Consider the following 19890-nt stretch of genomic DNA (forward strand, 5'->3'; position numbering starts at 1 on the left):
CCAGATACAAACATGAAGAAAATCCATGGACTATACATAGGCTGTAGCTAGGAGCAGAGCTGCCACCAACCTGGGACCTATATACAACAAGAGCAAGAGATAAGGCTGTGTTGCTTTTAGCTACTGAGATGTTGAGGGTCATTTGTTACTGCAGTATAACCTAGTGAAAGTTGACTAATAATAGTCTCTCTGCTATTAATGAAAGAGACAAGGCTAGGAATGAAATAGAAGAACTAAAATAAATGTTTCGTTTTTTAAAGTTATTAACTTTTCTTACATATCCTCTTTACGGATACCAAGAAGACACAGCATGAGGTTGGAGGCTTATAGTAAACCTTGAGATCATTTGAACCCAAGTTATCAGGAGAGTTTAAAGAACAGCAGCCTTGGATATGTCATTCTGCCTATAAACTTGAACAAATAACAGCCCCTCTGCTGTTCACACAATTGAGGAAAGTGGAAGTACTAAATGCTTTATGGGGTTACGTAGTGATGTGCTGGATCTGGCTTGTACCAAAGTCAGCTGAGAAATTTTCAGCTATTTTGTGAACCAGTTGTCAAACACACTCATTGTTAAAAATTGAATTTCATAAACTTACAATTAAATGATATTAAAAACAAAAGTAATAAATATAAGCAGCTCTCACTTTATATGGTTCCGATATGCACAAATTTCAGTTACCACAGTTTAGTTAAATAACACCAGTCCATCAACAATGTGGTCCAAATTTTAGTCACCACAGTATATTTACTATGAGTGAAGGCATAAATTACAAACTTCGCTGTTGGCTCTTCAGTCCATAAATCACTAGGTTAATAATGAACGCACTTCATGATCAGTGACCAGTCACATCGCCTCTTCCAAAGACTGTTGGTGATTGATCCCTGCGCATCTGTTCATCAGTTCATGCAGACAGCAGAGTATGTAGTTTTGTTACCTTCTTGTCTTCCCGTGATAAACCCACGTGACATTTTACAAAAATGGATAATGGAAAGAGGGAATTGGCCAAAAAAAGATGAAAGTGCAGCAGAGAAATGGAAAATGATAATGCTGGAAGTCAAATGTGAATCAAATGTAAATGGACCCAAAGAAGACAAAGCTGATTGTGAGAAGGCTGACACGCTGCTGTTTGGGAGACTGTACGTATACAGCCAGAGGAATTTAGTGAAGGCAAACTCATCAACATAAACTAGCAAAGTGTTGTGACAAAGAGGATGACGATGTCCCAGAGAGGAAGTGATGCCAGCAACAGAATTCACATTAGAGGAGTTACCAGAGATATCTCATGACATTCAAAGCGCAAAGGATAAAATGTTGGAAGATGATCAAAAAGTACAATTCACCAAGATATAGAAAATATGCATCATAAGTTATACAATGAGAAGAATGCAAGCACTGTTTAAACTCTTGATAAGTATTTTACAAAGAAATAAAACTTTAAAACTCTAATTCTCAATGTTTCTAATGTCTTAAATTATATACTATTAGCCGTACTATTTTTACATTTTCCTACATACATTTATAACCAGCAGCAGAGAGCTTGTAATGCTTTAACAAAAAATATTCAAGGTGAGGGAACAATTGTAATTATTCCCATTGATGATTAAGATCACTTTGCATGGTTTCAGCTTGCATGATCATTTTTATGTTCCCACACTACTGTGCAAAGGGAGAACTGCTTGTTTTCAAAACTTACCTCTAATTATTTCACTACATTTTGCTATTATCTGTGCTCTTGATGTTATTTATGTCTATTGTAACTATTTAATGGAAGTACTATCTAATGGTGCACATCTCTTCCCAACTTTATGTTCAGTGACATCATGTAGGTAGCTTGAAATGCTATGGCGGGAATATTTATAGCATGGAAATTGGCAAACACTACAAACTCAACTACAAATTAGAGTTTAGTTTATTGTTTTGTTGATTTTCTAGACTTAAGTGATGAAGAAAATGTTAATGCAGTTAAAAGTATATCGTGTGTGTAGCTGTACGTTATAAATAGCACCAAAAAATTGAGGGAAAGCAATATTCTCCCAGTGTTTGAAAACTATCATCAGACTGAGCAAAAAGTTCACTCATGTCATTGACCAACAGTGTATATATGATGATATATGACCAAGGTATATCTTTGTTGTTTCACTTTGGTCTTAAATGTAAAAGAAAATAACAGTGAACATTCAGGTCAGAACCGCCCTTGTTCATCAATAACATAAGCAATTCTTTGCTAAATCAGATAGTAATAAAGCATTTATTCATAGCCTGATTTTGTCAAGTTGTGGCTGAATTATAACCATATAAGAGTTTAGCAAAACTCAGTGAAAGCCTTCTGTGAGAATCAATTGACTATATGACATCTATAATAAAAAGTGTTGTATATTTTATCATCATTTGTCAATTGTGTGCCATACATTATTTATATTAATAAAGGTTATAACACACTTATGTACATACATACGCATACAACCCCCAGGCAGTTATTAAGTAGTTACCACGCTGGCTTTAGACAATGTAGCGAGGCGAAACATCCAAAAGCTTCAGAGTCAAACAGGGGCTTGTTTTCAGCATTGTTTGTTTCTGTGTTGTTTTATTAGTAAATTACTGAGCCTCTCTAAGCCTTTTCCTTCTTCTGCAGAATAAAAAAATAAAGAGGGATTTGGGCACAGGAAAAGGGTTATCATGAGGAAGATAATGTACATAAAAGGCTCTGGTAAAAACTAGGTACTGAGTCACTTTTTCCTGTTACCATTTCCTTCCCCTTCCAGTTGCAAACCCTCTAAGGTTGATTTCCTTTGCTGGAGATGAAATAATCCACACATTTTTGGACTACATGGCAGGTATACATGGCAGCAGAGGAATGGAGGGATGAATGGATCTCTCACGTTGATTCCATGATAAACCAACTAGTCTATTAATTCAAGGATTCACTGAGGCTTGGAATCCTTTCTCACTTTTTCAAATTCTATTTACAAAAGTCAGAAATTTCTCACTTTGTATTATTCAGTGTTCATGGGACATAGCCTACAATTCGCCCCATCTCTACTTTGTTATTTTCTTTAATGTTGTTATCCCACCAAACTGGAAAGAAAAATTATTAGAGTACTCTTTCTCCCCCTACTGGCCATACTACGATATAGCAACAATGAAATGAACGGAATGATCAAATGTCAAACCTGAAAGGAAACTCTAAGAATAACTATTCCAGCAAACCGGCTACCCACAAACCAACTCTGGCCTGCAGATGACTTGTGTCTGGCCTACGCCATATTTAAAACAAACATAACTTTTTTTTCAGTTTCATTAGTTGCCAATATTTCACTGACATCCATATTTGTTTTCTCAGAAAACTAGAAGTTGGTAGACATTGGGTGTGCCATGCCACATGCGTGTCCTGCTCCCTTCGGACTTACCGCCCTGCTTGGCCACAGTCCCCACTCAGTCTGCTTCACTTACTTGTGTAGTCTGCCCAGCCCTTGCTGCTTTTGAGTTTGAAATCCCAATCTCTCTCTCTCAATTTACCAGGGAAGCCCAAACTTGCTCAAAACCGGACCACCTAAATGAGTAGCCAAGCAGGTAATAAAACTGGGCCTCCTAAATTCCATTCAACAGATTTTTGTTGATTTCATTCATTTATTTAACAAATGTTTTAGTGCCTGCTATGGCCAGGTACATAGAGTCAAAGATATGGCACATACAAGATAAAAACAGCCTTTGCATTCAGAGTTTTAGTGAGAAAAGCAGTCAAGATAATTATAAGAAATATGATGAACGTGATGAAAGAATATGGAGACTATGATGAAGCAGCAGCACAGCTCCTGTTCTCACTTCATCACCTCCTTCAAGTTAATCACCATCATCATGAATATAACACAACCATTTTCATGATTTACTAAATAAGGTCCTCAAATCCTAGGGTCCACATTTATTCAAAATCCACTGGGCACAAGGGCTAAACAATGGGGAAACAGCAGTAAACATGGCATTTATTAGATGAATTTTCCCATGCATGGGAAAACTCATCTTTCTCCCTGGTCAACTGCAATCAGTGTGTAAGCCTGAGAGTCACAAGATGGGTAGGGAAGGTAGGCTGTAGTTGCTGGACAAACAACATCTCTCTGCAAAAACGGAGTCAGATATGAGCTTGAGTAATGGGGATACAGGATTAAAGCTAAACTAAGAGAAAAGATCAGTCTTTTCTCTTGGTCAGCAATACCTATGACACCATAATTGGACAGTACTACAAAAGACAAACGAACTACCTCTGTATCATAAACGTTACTCAACTGGGTCCTTTGAACCCTTGGCTCTTTGGAGAAATGGCTACTTCCAGATCCAAGGCAGGAAAAATACAAGGTGAGCATAAGACACCTTATTAGGCCAGAAAATGAGGAAACATTCAGAGACTAATGCAATAATGTCAAAAGGATTCGACAGACCTGAAGATAATTAATAATTTTACCTTATTGAATAAAGCAAAATCCATGAATCCATAGTGGTGAGAGAGACAGAGAAAAACTGAAGGGAGCACAGGGAGAAAGGCAGAAAGCCTTTATTAGAAGAATGATGCCAGGTAAAGAATGTAGAAGGAACGATATAATTGAAAAATCACCATTTTGCAACCCCCAATGTAATAATTGATTCAGACAATAATCATCAATGGACGCTAAAGCCAATGAGCAAAATGCTATTGATACTGCCACAGTACCAACCCCACAGACGACAATGGAGAGATTTGCTAGTAACCTCTTTATGTTAGTGTCATAGCCGATCATGGACAACCTGACATTATGCGCCCCTTAATGTGAAGCAATAAGGCACAACTACTCCTACAATTCTTGCAAATGAGCAAACACTAAATCTGATCAAACCACTAGACCCAGCTTGTACTTCACAGAAATTCATGCTACAATTAGCACGAAGAAACACACACAGATTTTAGACTATTCTAGCCTGAACTCTTCAAAAAAAATGTCATTAAAAAAAAAAGACTGTTCTGAATTTGGTCAGAGACATGTCATAACCAAAGGCAGTGGGTAAATCCTTTTTTTATATACATATATACACTAATATGTATAAAATGGATAACTAATAATCTGCTGTATAAAAAAATTAAATAAAATTCAAAAAAAAAGGAAAACACTTATTCACATCTTTTTTTTCTCACATCTTTATTGGAGTATAATTGCTTAACACTGTTGTGTTAGTTTCTGCTGTACAACAAAGTGAATCTGCTATACATATACATATATCACCATATCCCCTCCCTCTTGCGTCTCCCTCCCACCCTCCCTATCCCACCCCTCTAGGTGGTCGCAAAGCACCGAGCTGATCTCCCTGTGCTATGCAGTAGCTTCCCACTAGCCATCCATTTTGCATTTGGTAGTGTATATATGTCAGTGCTACTCTCTCACTTCGTCCCAGCTTACCCTTCCCCCGTGCCCTCAGGTCCGTTCTCTACATCTGCATCTTTATTCCTGCCTTGCCACTAGGTTCATCAGTATCAGTTTTTCAGATTCCATGTACATGTGTTAGCATATGGTATTTGTTTTTCTGACTTACTTCACTCTGTATGACAGACTCTAGGTCCATCCACCTCACTACAAATAACTCAACTTCGTTTCTTTTTATGGCTAATATTCCATTGTATACAAGTGCCGCATCTTTATCCATTCATCTGTCGCTGGACATTTAGGTTGCTTCCATGTCCTAGCTATTGTAAACAGTGCTGCAATGAACGTTGCAGTACATGTCTCTTTTTGAATTATGGTTTTCTCAGGGTATATGCCCAGTAGTGGCATTGCTGGATCATATGGTAATTCTTTCTAGTGTTTTAAGGAACCTCCATACTGTTCTCCATAGTGGCTGTATCAATTTACATTCCCACCAGCAGTGCAAGAGGGTTCCCTTTTCTCCACAGCCTCTCCAGCATTTATTGTTTCTAGATTTTTTGATGATGGCCATTCTGACCGGTGTGAGGTGATACCTCATTGTGGTTTTGATTTGCATTTCTCTAAAGGCAATGGGTGAATCTTGATTGGCTCCTAGACAGGGGGAATGGGGAGATGGCCATAAAAGACACTCTTGAAACATCTGGGAAATTTTGAATATGGACTGGAAATTAGATGTTATAAAATTGTTAATTTTGCTAGGTGTTACACAGTTTTGTGATCAGCTGAAGAATGTTATTCTTACAAACAGATGCATGCTTGCTTAAGTACTTAGGGGCCAAGTATCATGATTATCCACAGCAGGTTCAACTTAAAAATTACATATAGAGAGATGAAAATGTGGCAAATGTTAACTGGTGAATCTAGGTGTAGGATGTGTGTGTGTGTTATACTATTCTTTTTGTTTTTCTAATTAAAAATTGGTTTATAGTAAGTATAAACATTCGATGTGATAAGAAAAAGTGAATTCTTTGGATTCTCCAAGGAAATAAGCAATGTAGAACAAAGCTGATCACCTCTCTAAATTCCACATTTGGGCATTCAAAATATTTCTGAAGTTTGTAAAACATGCAAAATACTCATGTTATAAATTGAAGTAGAAAATATCAGGATCTAAAATTGCTTACATTATTTTAACCACCTCAACACTTACATTTTTGAGTTTTAAAAAATCTGTTTTTCTGCATTTTCCAAGTACAATGTAATCAGGTATTATTTTTATGATTGAAAAATACTAATTATTAACATCTTATTTTCCCACTTCAAATAACCATACTTCCATTTAGGGAAAAGTACAGATTCTCGATAAGATAAAATAATGCCATTAGAACAAAAAGTTGACACAAAAATTAACATGAAATGGACCACAGAGCTAATAAAAGCCAACACCTAAAACTCCTGGCAGAAAACAAAGGAGAAAACCTTTGCAACTTTGGGACTGGCAAAACCTTCTTAGGACACAAAAAGCATAAACTGTAAAAATAAATAAATAAATAAAATAAATAATAAAAAAAAGCATAAACTGTAAGAAAATAAATAACTTGGACTTAATCCAAATTCAAAACTTTTGCTCTTCCAAACACCCTGTAAAGAAAATGAGAAGAAAAGCCACAAACTGGGAGAAAGTATTTGTAATACAAACGTCTTGACAAAAGACTAGTATCCACCATCTCTTCTGGACTACTTCAACAACCTCCTCTCTGGTCTTCCAGCTGCTCCTGTGGCCCTGCCACCATTCTCCACAATAGCCAATTCATGGTGTTTGCTTCCCATGAACATAACACAGTAAAATCTAGACTCCTTTGTTTGGCAAAAGGCCTGCATTCCCACCCCTCTGGTTCTGTCTTCTAGCTCCTGCTGCCCACTCACACACTTCCTCTCTGACCTCACAAGCCACTTTCCTGGTCTGTCCATATTAAATCTCATCCCTGACTTAGGGCCTTTGTACTTGCTGCTCCCTCTACCAGAAATACTCTTCCCCTACATGGCTGACTAGCATTCTTCTTGTCACAACTCAAATGTCACCTTCTCATTGAGGCAGATCCTGACACGCTCCTTCTTGGTCACTTAATCAGGCCATTTTCTTCATTCTGCTTACCCTAACTGAACTTATTTACTTTCAATCTTTCCCTCCCACAAAAACATCTGTAGGAGCAAAAGAATATTCTGGCTTTGTCCACTGACACATGCCTAGCATGGAATGCCTGGAACATGGTAGATGCTTCATAAATATTACTGAATGACTCCTGACATACCTGCTGTGACAGGCACTCTGATAGGTACTGGCTGAATGGTTTACGTGTGTTGGTCAATGACTTTTTAATCTCTTTAGAAAAAAATATTTTAAATTCCTAGATCCATTTAAATAGCTAAATACTTCCTAGTACTCTCAAGAAGCCAATTTACCTTCAAGTGAATTGCAAAATTTGGATTTCACCTATATGTGGGATCAGTACTTTGGGCTAGAATGTTCACATAATTTTGAACAACTCACACCCATGACTAAATGGAAAGAAACAAAAAATACATGTGAGGATGTAAAGTAACTAGAACTCTCATACATTGCGTTGAGTGTAAATTAATTTAACCACTTTGGAATACTGTTTGCAGTACCTAATAATGTGAAACATCTGTATACCCTATGACCCAGGAATTCCATGCCTACATATATGCCCAAAGGAAATGCATACGTGTTCACCAAAAGATATGAACAAAAAATGTTTGCAGTAGCACGATTCCTAATAGCCAAAAAGTAAAAACTCAAATGTCTATCAACAGAACAGATAAATGATTACATATGCACACAGATGAATACTATACAGTAATGGGGTAAATGATCAACAACTACATACAACGTGGATGTATCTTAGAAATAAAATGTTGAACGAAAAGAAGCCAGACACCAAGTGCATGTAATCGAGTAAAAGTTTACTGAGAGAGACTGAGAATACGTATTCTCACTGGTATGTTCTGGCGGGGCGCTGAGAAACTTTCCTCCTGATGTTTCTCTGAAGTTAAATCCTGGAAGTATAAGGTGGTGTCTGAAGGCACAGCCTAAACTGGCCTACTGGAAACCACATGCTTTTGAAGCCTTATGTTTTATATCTTAAAAATACACGTGAATTCCCTATTCTTCATCCATGCACATTGAACAGAAATATTTACCTCAAAAAATATTCAAGAAAACAATATTCAAGGGAAGCAGGCCCTGGTTATCCTGTGGTTACAGTACTGTGGCACACTACCTCAGACTTCAGTTTGAAAAAGAACTGCTGGAAAGTAGACTGGTTTGGTTAGACAGCCTGGTTCACGTCTCAGATTCACGACTCATTAGTGCTGGGAGTTTGGGCAACTTACCTAGATATTTTGAGCCCATTTCTTCATTTACATAATGAAGATAACATTATATCTCACAGGTGGTTTTGAGAATTAAATGCGATGATGTTAAGTTAGGTAACTCAATGCTCCTAACCTTTTCCTTCCCTACCCTGTAAGTAGTACTGGGGTGGAAAAAAAGTCAACAAGCAGTTTGCTGCAATATATATATTTTAATTCAAAGTGAATCGACAGTAATACACCATAAATTCTTATTTTGACACTCACCAAAATAGTCACCTGGAAAACCCGCTTTTTGTGACAAAGTACAGAAGGCTTGGTCACATTTAAATCACTGAGAACTAGAGAGAAATACTATCGCAAACCGTAATAGACATTACATCCATAAAAATTTTCCCAGTCCTTATTGTAATATTGCACAGTGCAATTGCTACATGGCAAACTAGTGTAGCATAGAAGTAAAAGCAAAAACAAACCAAAGAAAGAAAGCCACAAGTCTAAAACTGTTAAACAGTTAACAGTTCAAACTCAGTAATCAAATCTATATCATTGGGTTCTTTAAAACAAATCTTCCTACACCTTGCAGTGTATGATTTAACTTTTACTTAACACAAATCAACTTTAAAATTAGTAGTAGAGATTTTTAAAATGAAAAAGTTTTGCTACTACAGTAACATATTTAAACACCCTGAAGGAAAAGAAACGAAATATCAAGATATTTGATTAAAAAAAATTTGTAAATTAAAGTAGTATGCAAATACGCAACTTGGAAGTCATGCAGTGTTTTATTTAAGAAAGCAGTAAAACCAAAGAAAACTGGTAAAAATGGTTTTAAAGAGAGTACAAATTCTTTTCTCAGTATGCTAAATTTAGATTTTAGCAGGATCTTGGATCTTTTTTTAATCTTCTTAAACACATAAAAAGCACGTGATTAGAATCAGTTAAGAGCAGTGTACTTAACTTGGGTACGCCTTTATCAAACAGGACTATTATATTATGAAAACATTGAAGTTTATCATTCACCATCAATTTAACAAGACATCTCAGTCTTGGAACAGAAATACAGAAAATACGATGTTTCAGGGTAGTGAACACGGCCCTGAACAGGAAGAAAACTGCGCCAGTTTTGTACCTGGTACAAACATCGATCAATCCTTTGCACTTGGTGTTTCTGAAACATCCATTGCCAGCACTGATTCTTCTCCAACAAGTGAGCAGATACCAGTAAACTGCTGGACCAGATAAATTAAATTAGAAGGCTGTGGAGGGCAGCAAGTTTACTTAAATAGTGACTCCATAAATTTGCCATCTGTAAATAATCTTTTAAATTAATCTTAGGCTATTCCTTTTTATGTGTAATATATATATATATTTCTATTTATATAAAATGCATAGAATTGATTACTAAAAACACTGAAACTTGTGGGGAAAATTAAGTCCTTCACTTTCAGTGTGACTAAAAATGTACTGCTGGTTTTAATCTTATGATCTAATACTGTAATTTTTAAAATTAATTTCAGGCACATTTATTTCATTGATGATTATTAAATAAAACACTGCTTGTATTCATGGAGTAAAGAAAAGTTTATCCATTATTAGCTTATTGTCAACGCTGTACTAGTGGTATGCAATTCATTTATCAAAGAAATGCTGTAAATCCAAAACAGTTGGAGTTTTACACTCAAATGCTTTGTACTGTTTATTCCAGTAAATGCTGTAAGATTATATTCCAGATTTTTAAGGAAAAAAAGTTAAGTCAAGCCTGCAAGATACAGCTTTCTCAAGTGTCTACAATGCCAGTATGAAAATTAAAAATTAAGTTACACTGATACATCCCAGTTTTTTTTATATGCAGTGATGAGCACAAACATTAATAGAGATAAAATACTGATGCAAATAACACACCCCAAAATAACATATGCAATTTTTTCCCATCATTTACAATACAGTAGTTACAATGACACTCCAAACAGAAAAGCAAAGTAAAAAATCAAAACCCCAACTTCTATTTCATGTAATTAGACTTATACAGAAATTAGAAGGCTAAATAACAACTAGTTAATCACCTAATTTCACAGCTATCTGAAGTGGCAATCGTTATATAGCAGCTTATCTATGATACATTCAAGATAAATGATACAATTTATTATTTGCCCATAAGCTAAAACACAGCCTGCTTAATACCTTCCTTTAAATTCCACCTCTACACTACAATATACTTGAGGTCTATGCAAAAAGTAGCTACCTTTTATATAGGAAATGGATGATTAAGTCTTTGGTGCTGTAAAAGCAACTTCATTTAAACATCACCACCACCACCACCAAAAAAAAAAAAAAAAAAAGGGAAAAACCCAAGACGCACTTCCTAGGAAAACAAGCATGTAATTTCTGTCCCTGACGGAATGTATTAAATAAGCAAACACCACCAACAAGCAAAACAAGTACTACAATGTAAAAATACTTAAAAACAAAACAAAACAAACCCTCTCACATGCATAAATGAAAAATTGCACACAAAGAACTCACATCTTTTCAAGCTTCAATGGTAAATATTCTGCTACTATTTATTAAATACTGCATGGTTTGCCCAAGCTAGGATGAAACCACATCATGAATCAATGAGCATTTTCTTTATCTACTCAAAGTCATGCCTACTGTACTGCATCTCTAAACATTTTATTAAATCCAATTATACAGCAAACACTCCCAAAATAAACTTAGATTGTATTGCAGTTTCACTTAACAGTATATAAAATGCTGTGTTGTGACAGGTATCAACTATCCATTAGATACTGAATCACTTTTTCTTAAGCACTACTACCTGCTTGCTTTTCTTGAAGCTAGATCATTCTGAAAAATCAAGACAGCAGAATTCAGCTATAGCAAACATGCTGCCCTCTTAGTAAGGAAAACACAGCTACAACCTGAAATCATATCACACAAAACCAAAAATGAACATTACTCCATCAAAGGAAACTAAAGAGTAAGTCTGAACTTTAAGTGCTGCAGTCCTCAACATTTATATATAGTAATAACATTAACAACCTCAAATATTTAAGGCACTATGTGTGGGAACGGTTTACAATGCAGCTGAGATTATTAGAACAACATTTAAGAGCAAAGTCTAGGCAACATTTTGCCCATGCAAAAGACACATGCAAATGTAAAGAACAATAGCTCAATTTCTTAGGTAAGTGACCCAACATTTATACACTAAGACACAGATAATACAATTCACTTGTATGCTGTAATTCTGACAAATGTGCATCTGTTGCTCTAAGTCTGTACACAGAATGGCTTCCCAAATATAGACGTGTCTTGCACTAGTTAGAAGGCAATTTTATAAAAAATAGTGGGAGCAAAACTGGACTTCTGCTCCCATAAGTCACCTGCCTAGAGTTACTACATAAGAAGATAACATGACCAAAGACAAGTTATACCAAATGTGCAAAACACATTAAAAGTGAGTTTTTTTTTAAAGCTCAAAGTTGTTTAAATTGCACCCAAGTCTACATGATTCAAAAATAATTTTCTTGTGCCATGGCTAATATTTATTAAATACCATGTTTTATTTTTAATCAAATGTTTATATCATTGAGCTTCCTCAATATACTCTTTTGAATTTTCACATGTATGGATACTGGCTGAGTTTGGTTGGACTCAGTGGAAATCCAGTATATGCAGGTGATGCTGCAATGTAAGAATGTGGTGGGAAGATTGGTTTGTACTGAGTCTGATGAATGGTTGGGGATGGTAACAGACGGGGATTTATGCCCACTGGGACTTGGTGAACTATGCCACTGGGATGGGAGATATTATAAGTTGGATGCTGTAACATAGGTCTTGAGGTACATGGAGAGGCTAAGAGGTGGGCCACTGGTGCAGCACTGCTGAGGGTAGCTGATGATGGGTATGGAAGTAGAGTAGGCTGTCCTCCGAGGTGCGTATTTCCAGCCAGATGGGCGTGCACAGCTGTGTGATTAGGACTTCCATGAGAAAGAGTGAATGGATTACTAGTAACACTAGTAGGGATATAAGCTTGCTGTCTTCGATGTCCAAAGTTTCCATTCCACTCTTGATGCCCAGATCCAAAGTGCTGAACCTATCCAAAAACAAAACAAAAAGATTAATTACATATTTTATAAGTCAAAAAGAAAGGGAAAAAAGGGAAATTACAAGATACTCTGTGACTGATAACCCACAGAGGATCTCTCAGATCTTAGCTTATACTAAGTATAAACAGAGTAGAGAAAAATATCGATCAATTTTATATATATATTAGTATTAGCATTTTAATATGTATTACTGCATATTATTATAATATTAACATTGCCACTACCCCTGCTAGTAGTGTCACTATTCCTACCACTACTGATAGCTACCATTTGCAGAGCACCTATTATATGTAAGACTAACACTTTACGTACGAGACTGTATTTAATTCTAATTATAGTTATATAGCTATCATTTCCATTAACTGTGGTCCAGACTTGTTGAAGAGCCCTGGCCAAGGTACTGTACATAGCATTTGGCAAAACCAGGATGTGAACGCAGGTCTGACTCCAATACCTATGACCTTTTCTTTCCCCCAAGTCAAACACAACTGCCAAGCACAGTGCTGACCAGATGGCAAGTACTCAATAAGGCATCTCTCACCATCACAACTAACACACAAGAAATGTAACCATCAATGCATTGGTGTGCATTCTGATTTAAAGGGCCTAAAACAACAAACAGACTAAAAAACTTTAAGAGAACCTAAGAACCTAATCTTTCTGAAAAATTCAAGTTCCATGGATAATCGGATAATTATCCTATTATTAAGCCAATTACTTTTTAAGTCACTTGGGATAATGAAAAGGGAAAAATTTATTAAGATTTTATACAGTGTGAGAATCTTTTTCCCCCCAGTTAGAAAACTGCTAAATTTGAATCCCAAAGACTCATAAATTCACAAACATACCTGACTGAAATTCAAATGCTGCTGCTGGAATGCTGATGTCAATTTCTGCTGACGATTACCTACTGCGGAAGGCTGGTTTAATCTTCCAGGAGCAGATCGTCCTTTTATTAATGGCTGGCATACAGAATCTGGCAACAACAAAATACCAGAAAGTAGCTACTTTTTCCTTCTTATATAAAAATTAGAAAGGTCTTTAGATATTTTACACAATAGTGATTTGAGAACCTTAAAATTAAATAAAAAGAAAAGATCTCATGGTTTCCAAGGACTGGGTGATATTAGAAGATATCTCCTTTGTACAATAGATTTGGCAGGGTCAGGCTGGAAATTCAGAGATGACTTTTGGCTCTAATGTTCCTAAATTAAGACCTTTTAAGGGACAATCAGGGAAATAGAGAGGACTCAGTTTACCTGTGTTTGCCATATGCTCATCGGCATTTAATCCATTTTCTAGTCCCATTGGTGGCACCACAACAGTACAAACAGCTGGTTTGGTTTCTGTGTCAGCAGAGGTTACCAGTTCTGTGTTTTGATGCGTATCCGCCACAAAACTGCTCTCTGCAAACGGGCTGTCATGTCCTGAAGAGTCTGATGTTGGAGAGCCATCCACAGTATCACAACTACTTTCCTGTTCTTCATCTGACATACTACAACAAGAAAGTATTTTTATGAACAATGTTTTTCAATGTTAAATCTAAAGTTAAATAATTTCCAGACTCCCAGCAAATTGATAAGAATCTTATTCAATTATTTCATACCTAATTACAACTTCTTCCTTATCAAAAAAACATTTTTCATAGATTTCCTAGACTCCCACATTAATTCTCTTTTCAGACTGCTAACCCTAATTCTGTCTATCTAGGAACACACTCTTGGCACTTATTTTTCCCTCCTTTCCCTTCCCACTTGATCCTTAGTCGCAGTTCATAAAATCCCATTTATAAATTACAGAAGATTTCATCAAGACACTACAAAAGAAGTGCTGTTCTGGATAACTGAAACGAAATGTACAAACACATAAGCATGCAACTTGCATATTTCAGATTAAATTCTAATGTTATATATGTGCCTTTAATGATAATTTGGGTCCTTTTAACTAACCAGTTATCTGAAAGGTTTTTCCCACCTCTCTGAAGGTCTAGCCAGTGTCCCATTTCTCTTCTCGCCCTGACCCTTGGGCCCTGCCCACCACCCCCCAACTCCTTGGGATTTCTACAGCATTTATATTGTTTTACTACTCACTTCATACTTAACAATTTGAAGCACCTCTTTTTATATGTATATTTTAATTATATATTTTTATCTTTGTATTTTATTTATATATATACACATCTTACATGTATGTGTGTATTTACATATACGTATGTATAATATCAACTTCCAAACCACATTATAAACAAGTTATAAGAAGATGTGTTAATACTTCTTTATGCTTCCACAGAGCTTAGTTATAACCAAACTATTCAAAACCATATTTCCTGATTATGGAAAAAAGAGAAGACGAATAAAATTAAAGCTGAACTTTTTCAAATTTTGTTTCCACTAAAAAAAAGAATTTCTAAAAGCTAAAATCAAATGTATTTCACTGAAATTTTTATGGCTCATCTCTTAATGCGTTAGTACCTCATGCAGGTTAGGAGAAGCTCACTACTTTAGTGGCAAGGCACGTCCCTGGCCAAAAGGAAGGGTAGGAAGGAAATATGCATGAAACCGTGCAAATCAATCACTATGAGAGAAAAAAATCAGCAAATACTCTGCTGACAGTGGGTCATTACTTTATTATGCAAAACATTCCTTTTTATTTTGCTGAAGTATATGTTCTTATTCCAAATTTAAATTACAATAGTAGTCTGTGGAGCTGGAGTTGAGAATGTGGCTTTTTCACCCTTTCAAAACAAATGATTCTTTAAAAATCATTTATTAGAACCTCAATTTTTCATTTAGATCTGTTCTGTAATAGTAAAGAAAATTACTACTTAAAACCTGAGTTTATAAAAAGGTGATCTAGTTCAAAAATTATGATCAAGAGAGAAGTCACTGTGGTAAACTGGCAGGTACTTACTAATTTAAACAACAACAAAAGAAATCATAGGCTTTTTAGTAGACTTAGTATTTATAATGTACTGCTATTGAAATTCCTTTACCTGTTCGGTCTCTTGCAAGGGGATGGGCTGGACTGCCCTGAGGAGCTGGTGCTCAGAGTACTCTCAGGACTACTTAATGAACAAATCCGATCAATATTCAAGGTGCTCTGGCAAGCTTCACAATCCAGATTACCTTTACATCTAAGTAAAGAGGGAAGGGACAACTGGGTCAAAAATGAGAACATACTTCCCAAGTAGCCAAAATTTACATTATTTAATTAAGGATATGAAACAGTTAAGACAAAAATCTAAAGCTCATAATACAGGAAAAATGCTATAGTAATCACGCTAAATGCTATTCAGGAAGTTTACTCTGAAGGACATGAACAGACAAGTAATAAATCACAAAGTTTTTCTTCCCACTGCAGCAGAGGGTGCCATCATTATTGAAGGAGGCAGGAAAATCGCGGGAAACTGCTTTTGGCACTTACTCTCTGAGCGAATGTCTCTGCGACGTCTCTTCTTCATCAGTGTCACTGCTAATGGTGATCACACTCACCGCAGGACTCGGGGAGTCAGCGATGATGATGGTTTGCCGCTGTTTATCTGAAACTGATGAATCAGGGTCCTGCCTGATAGAAGTTTCACAACAATTTCTTGCCTCTCCTTCTGAGTTATGATTGTCCTGTGTTTCTATGCAACTTGCTTCCTCAACATCTTTCCCATTTACTATCTTTGGAGAAATAAATGCTGATTGTGGGATATTGGTATTCTGCAATGAATTACTCCTGCAATCAAAGGAACAATGTGTTATTCCTATAATCAAAATATATACATGACATTTTTCTAAGACAGCTTGTTATAATTAACAATGAAAACCTTCACTTGTTAAGATTATAACACACTAACATACAGATGAGTCTGTGATATATAAAATACCTCTAGAAATATGAGTGTAGATTGCATTTACATATATTCAAATGGTCTTTTTTTTTTTTGGTAAATGTGATATCTGAGTATCTAAAATGGTCTAAAATTATAGGTAGATAATAAATCAAAAGGCAATAAAGACAATCTTACCAACTGAAAGCATTTATTTCCTCTCTTCCTGGCTCCCATTCCATTAGTTTTACCAAAATACCTCTGAGAAATTGAGAAGGGAGCTGGCTTAGTGTTTGTAACAAAGCTATCAAAGAGGTCATTTTGAATACAACAGAGTGACCCTTTGGCGTACATGCAAAATTTATTTTAATGACTAATTTTCAAAATGCAGAGGAAAGTTAAAATATCAATACCAACCTGTTCTGGCACAGTTTATTTTTCTTGGTGGTGGCAGGCTGAGGCCACACAACATGTGCGATGCCCACACTAATTGGCTGAGGGGCTGATAAGGTGATCTGATTGGTTAGAAGAGGTTGTGGCATCACTGAGCTGTAATGATTGCTGTGTGAAATCATTTTCCTAGGGAGAAAATTTAGAAAAATTGAATCTCTACTTTACCATATCTAGTTTGCAAACTATTCACAAAGAAGTACCCTTGTTTTTAACTTACCCCCAGTCTCCGAGCCTTTGTGAACCAGCCATACCCTCAGAAGCTAATGTAGTAGCAGGAGCCATGGGTGTTATCTGTTGCCAGGCAGGTACCAGCATCTGCTGTGTTCTACCAGACCATGTCTGTTGCAGCAAAAAACAAAACCAAAAACAAAAGAAAAACTAGTATGATACAAGTTAACTCAAAGTAACAATCTTCTAGACGGGAATAAAGACACAGACCTACTAGAGAATCGACTTGACGATCTGGGGACGGGGAAGGGTAAACTGGGACAAAGTGAGAGAGTGGCATGGATATACATACACTACCAAACGTAAAATAGACAGCTAGTGGAAGCAGCCGCATAGCACAGGGAGATCAGCTCCGTGCTTTGTGACCACCTAGAGGGGTGGGATAGGGAGGGTGAGAGGGAGGGAGGGAGACGCAAGAAGGAAGAGATATGGGGACATATGTATATGTATAACTGATTCACTTTGTTATAAAGCAGAAACTAACACACCATTGTAAAGCAATTATACTCCAATAAAGATGTTAAAAAATTTTTTTTAATTTTTAAAAATAAAAAAATTCAATAATTAAAAAAAAAAGTAACAATCTTCTAATAATTATAAAAGTTAAAGTCAATAATCTACAAGGATCGAATTCCCATCTAGGTCATTTTCATTGTTTCCAACAGCACAAATGGATTAGTGCCTCTACCTGAGTAAAAGGAGGACAGCACATATGTAAAAATAATGAATTATTACCAACCTGAGAAAGAACTCCTGGTCGGATCTGTAGTGGCTGCATGGCTGGGGCCTGCGTTACAAGGGGTACTGTATTATCTACCCTTATTGAATAACTAGTGGGTTTACCATGTGTTGCAGGAATACCTGTGAAATAGAAAAGAACAGTTCTCAAATAAAAAACTTTTCTGAGTTACCTTATAAAACTCTTAAATTTATGAATTGCTAAAATTCTTATTAGGATTATGAAAAAATTCCCTGCATAAAATTTTCATAATATTAGAAAGCAATCTATTTGGAAAGTGAGATACTGTCTATCTACCTTGTGGTACCTCATTCCAAAAATTGTTATAAAGCTACTCTTTCAAAGTTGAATGATTTGTTTTTGAAACTTCCCATTCCTTTTAAAGTTTGCTATTATAGCTTTCCTTTCCTTTTAGAAAGTTCTGCCACTGGTAAGACACGGAGAGGTGAATCTGGCTCAACATCCTTATCCTCTAGCAGGTAAATGTTCATCTTTTCACACAAACTTTTAGCTATGCTTGGTATTCTCTTCTTTAAAACTATGATAGGATCTTATACACGTCACCAAAGGAGGAATGTATCACAACTTCAACTTCAATGGCCATGATGGTTTACATGATTCAATAAAATTCAGGATGGCACACTCATTTCAACCTCTAAAGGAAAAGCAAAAAACAAACTTTTCTGCCTTATATGATACAACTAAGCATTTATCATTGTGGTTTAATCTACTAGTATTTCTAGTGGAGAGCTACTGGAACTCCAGGACAAACATGTTCCATTTTGCTTACCCCCTAGGAAAATTAGAAAGCAGGATTACTACCCACGTTAATCCTGTTAATATTAATATGCCTGTGTCACATATTGCAAGAGCACCTTGCAAATATTAAGTCTTATGGTACTAAACTTTAAGAGAGTAAAGTAGTATTTTACACCAACTAAGAACTTTGACTAACAAGATTTTAGGGATATCTCCTAAGATTAGAAAGCTGAGTTACTAGAATAAATTCACTACTTCATAATTCCAGTCTATTGTATTATACTTACTTTCAATATGGGCTGGCAGATCATTTAAACATAATCAGTTTTTGGATAAAAGTGACCTTGTGTGATCAGCCATTTAAAAAAAATTTTTTAAAAACAATTCTTTTTTTTTTCCTACTGAAAAATAACCTTATACTTTTTATTGCACAAATATTTGTAAGTGATAATTCTAAGGAGAATTTTATTGTGTTTATTTTCTTCACAGAGGTGCTTATCCTACTGACAGGGTGTTCTACCCTCTGAACTCCACCTAAAGAGCTACATGTGAGGGACTTCCCTGGCAGTCCAGTGGTTAAGACTCTGTGCTTCCAATGCAGGGGGTGAGGGATCAATCCCTGGTCAGGGAACTAAGATCCCACGTGCTGCAGCGCATGGCCAAAAAAAGTTAAAAAAAGACAAAGAAAAAAAAAGAGCTACATGTGAATTAGATCTACAAAGATCTATGAGTTATTTTTTTAAAATGACCTTCTTACTCTTTCCAAAAAGCATGTCTTGATCAGCAAATTCTCCAAGGAATGGAATATAAGCACACCCAGGCTGTGTAGATATATTGCAGCAATAGAGAAGCTCATCAGAGAAAAAAGCATCCTCACTTTGATAAGGATGAAATCACAGAGCAAATTCTTAAATCCCCCCAAAAAAAGATTGCCCTTAAATTCTCCTCGTAATCAATGCCTTAAGACAAGAAGAATTCTCCTATAATCTTTTTTTTTT

At 36.0% G+C, this 19890-nt stretch overlaps 1 protein-coding gene across 2 annotated transcripts in view; it reads right to left on the reverse strand.

Moving 5' to 3' along the window:
* Positions 1 to 8984: 8984 nt before the first annotated feature.
* The window catches only part of HIPK3 (homeodomain interacting protein kinase 3), a 96129-nt gene continuing 85223 nt past the window's right edge, over positions 8985 to 19890 (reverse strand). The window contains exons 9-17 of one of the 2 annotated variants that reach the window (XM_030864768.3): positions 18134 to 18255; positions 17384 to 17505; positions 17131 to 17292; positions 16912 to 16974; positions 16323 to 16619; positions 15892 to 16032; positions 14159 to 14394; positions 13748 to 13875; positions 8985 to 12886 (exon numbers count right to left, since the gene is read on the reverse strand). In XM_030864768.3, coding sequence (XP_030720628.1) covers positions 12410 to 12886; positions 13748 to 13875; positions 14159 to 14394; positions 15892 to 16032; positions 16323 to 16619; positions 16912 to 16974; positions 17131 to 17292; positions 17384 to 17505; positions 18134 to 18255 — 1748 coding nt within the window. In that variant the 3' untranslated portion in view covers positions 8985 to 12409. The remainder of the gene's footprint in view (positions 12887 to 13747; positions 13876 to 14158; positions 14395 to 15891; positions 16033 to 16322; positions 16620 to 16911; positions 16975 to 17130; positions 17293 to 17383; positions 17506 to 18133; positions 18256 to 19890) is intronic. The other variant, XM_030864772.3, reaches the window with a different exon arrangement.

Source organism: Globicephala melas, chromosome 8 (assembly GCF_963455315.2).
Source record: "Globicephala melas chromosome 8, mGloMel1.2, whole genome shotgun sequence".
NCBI classification, from domain to species: Eukaryota; Metazoa; Chordata; class Mammalia; order Artiodactyla; family Delphinidae; genus Globicephala; species Globicephala melas.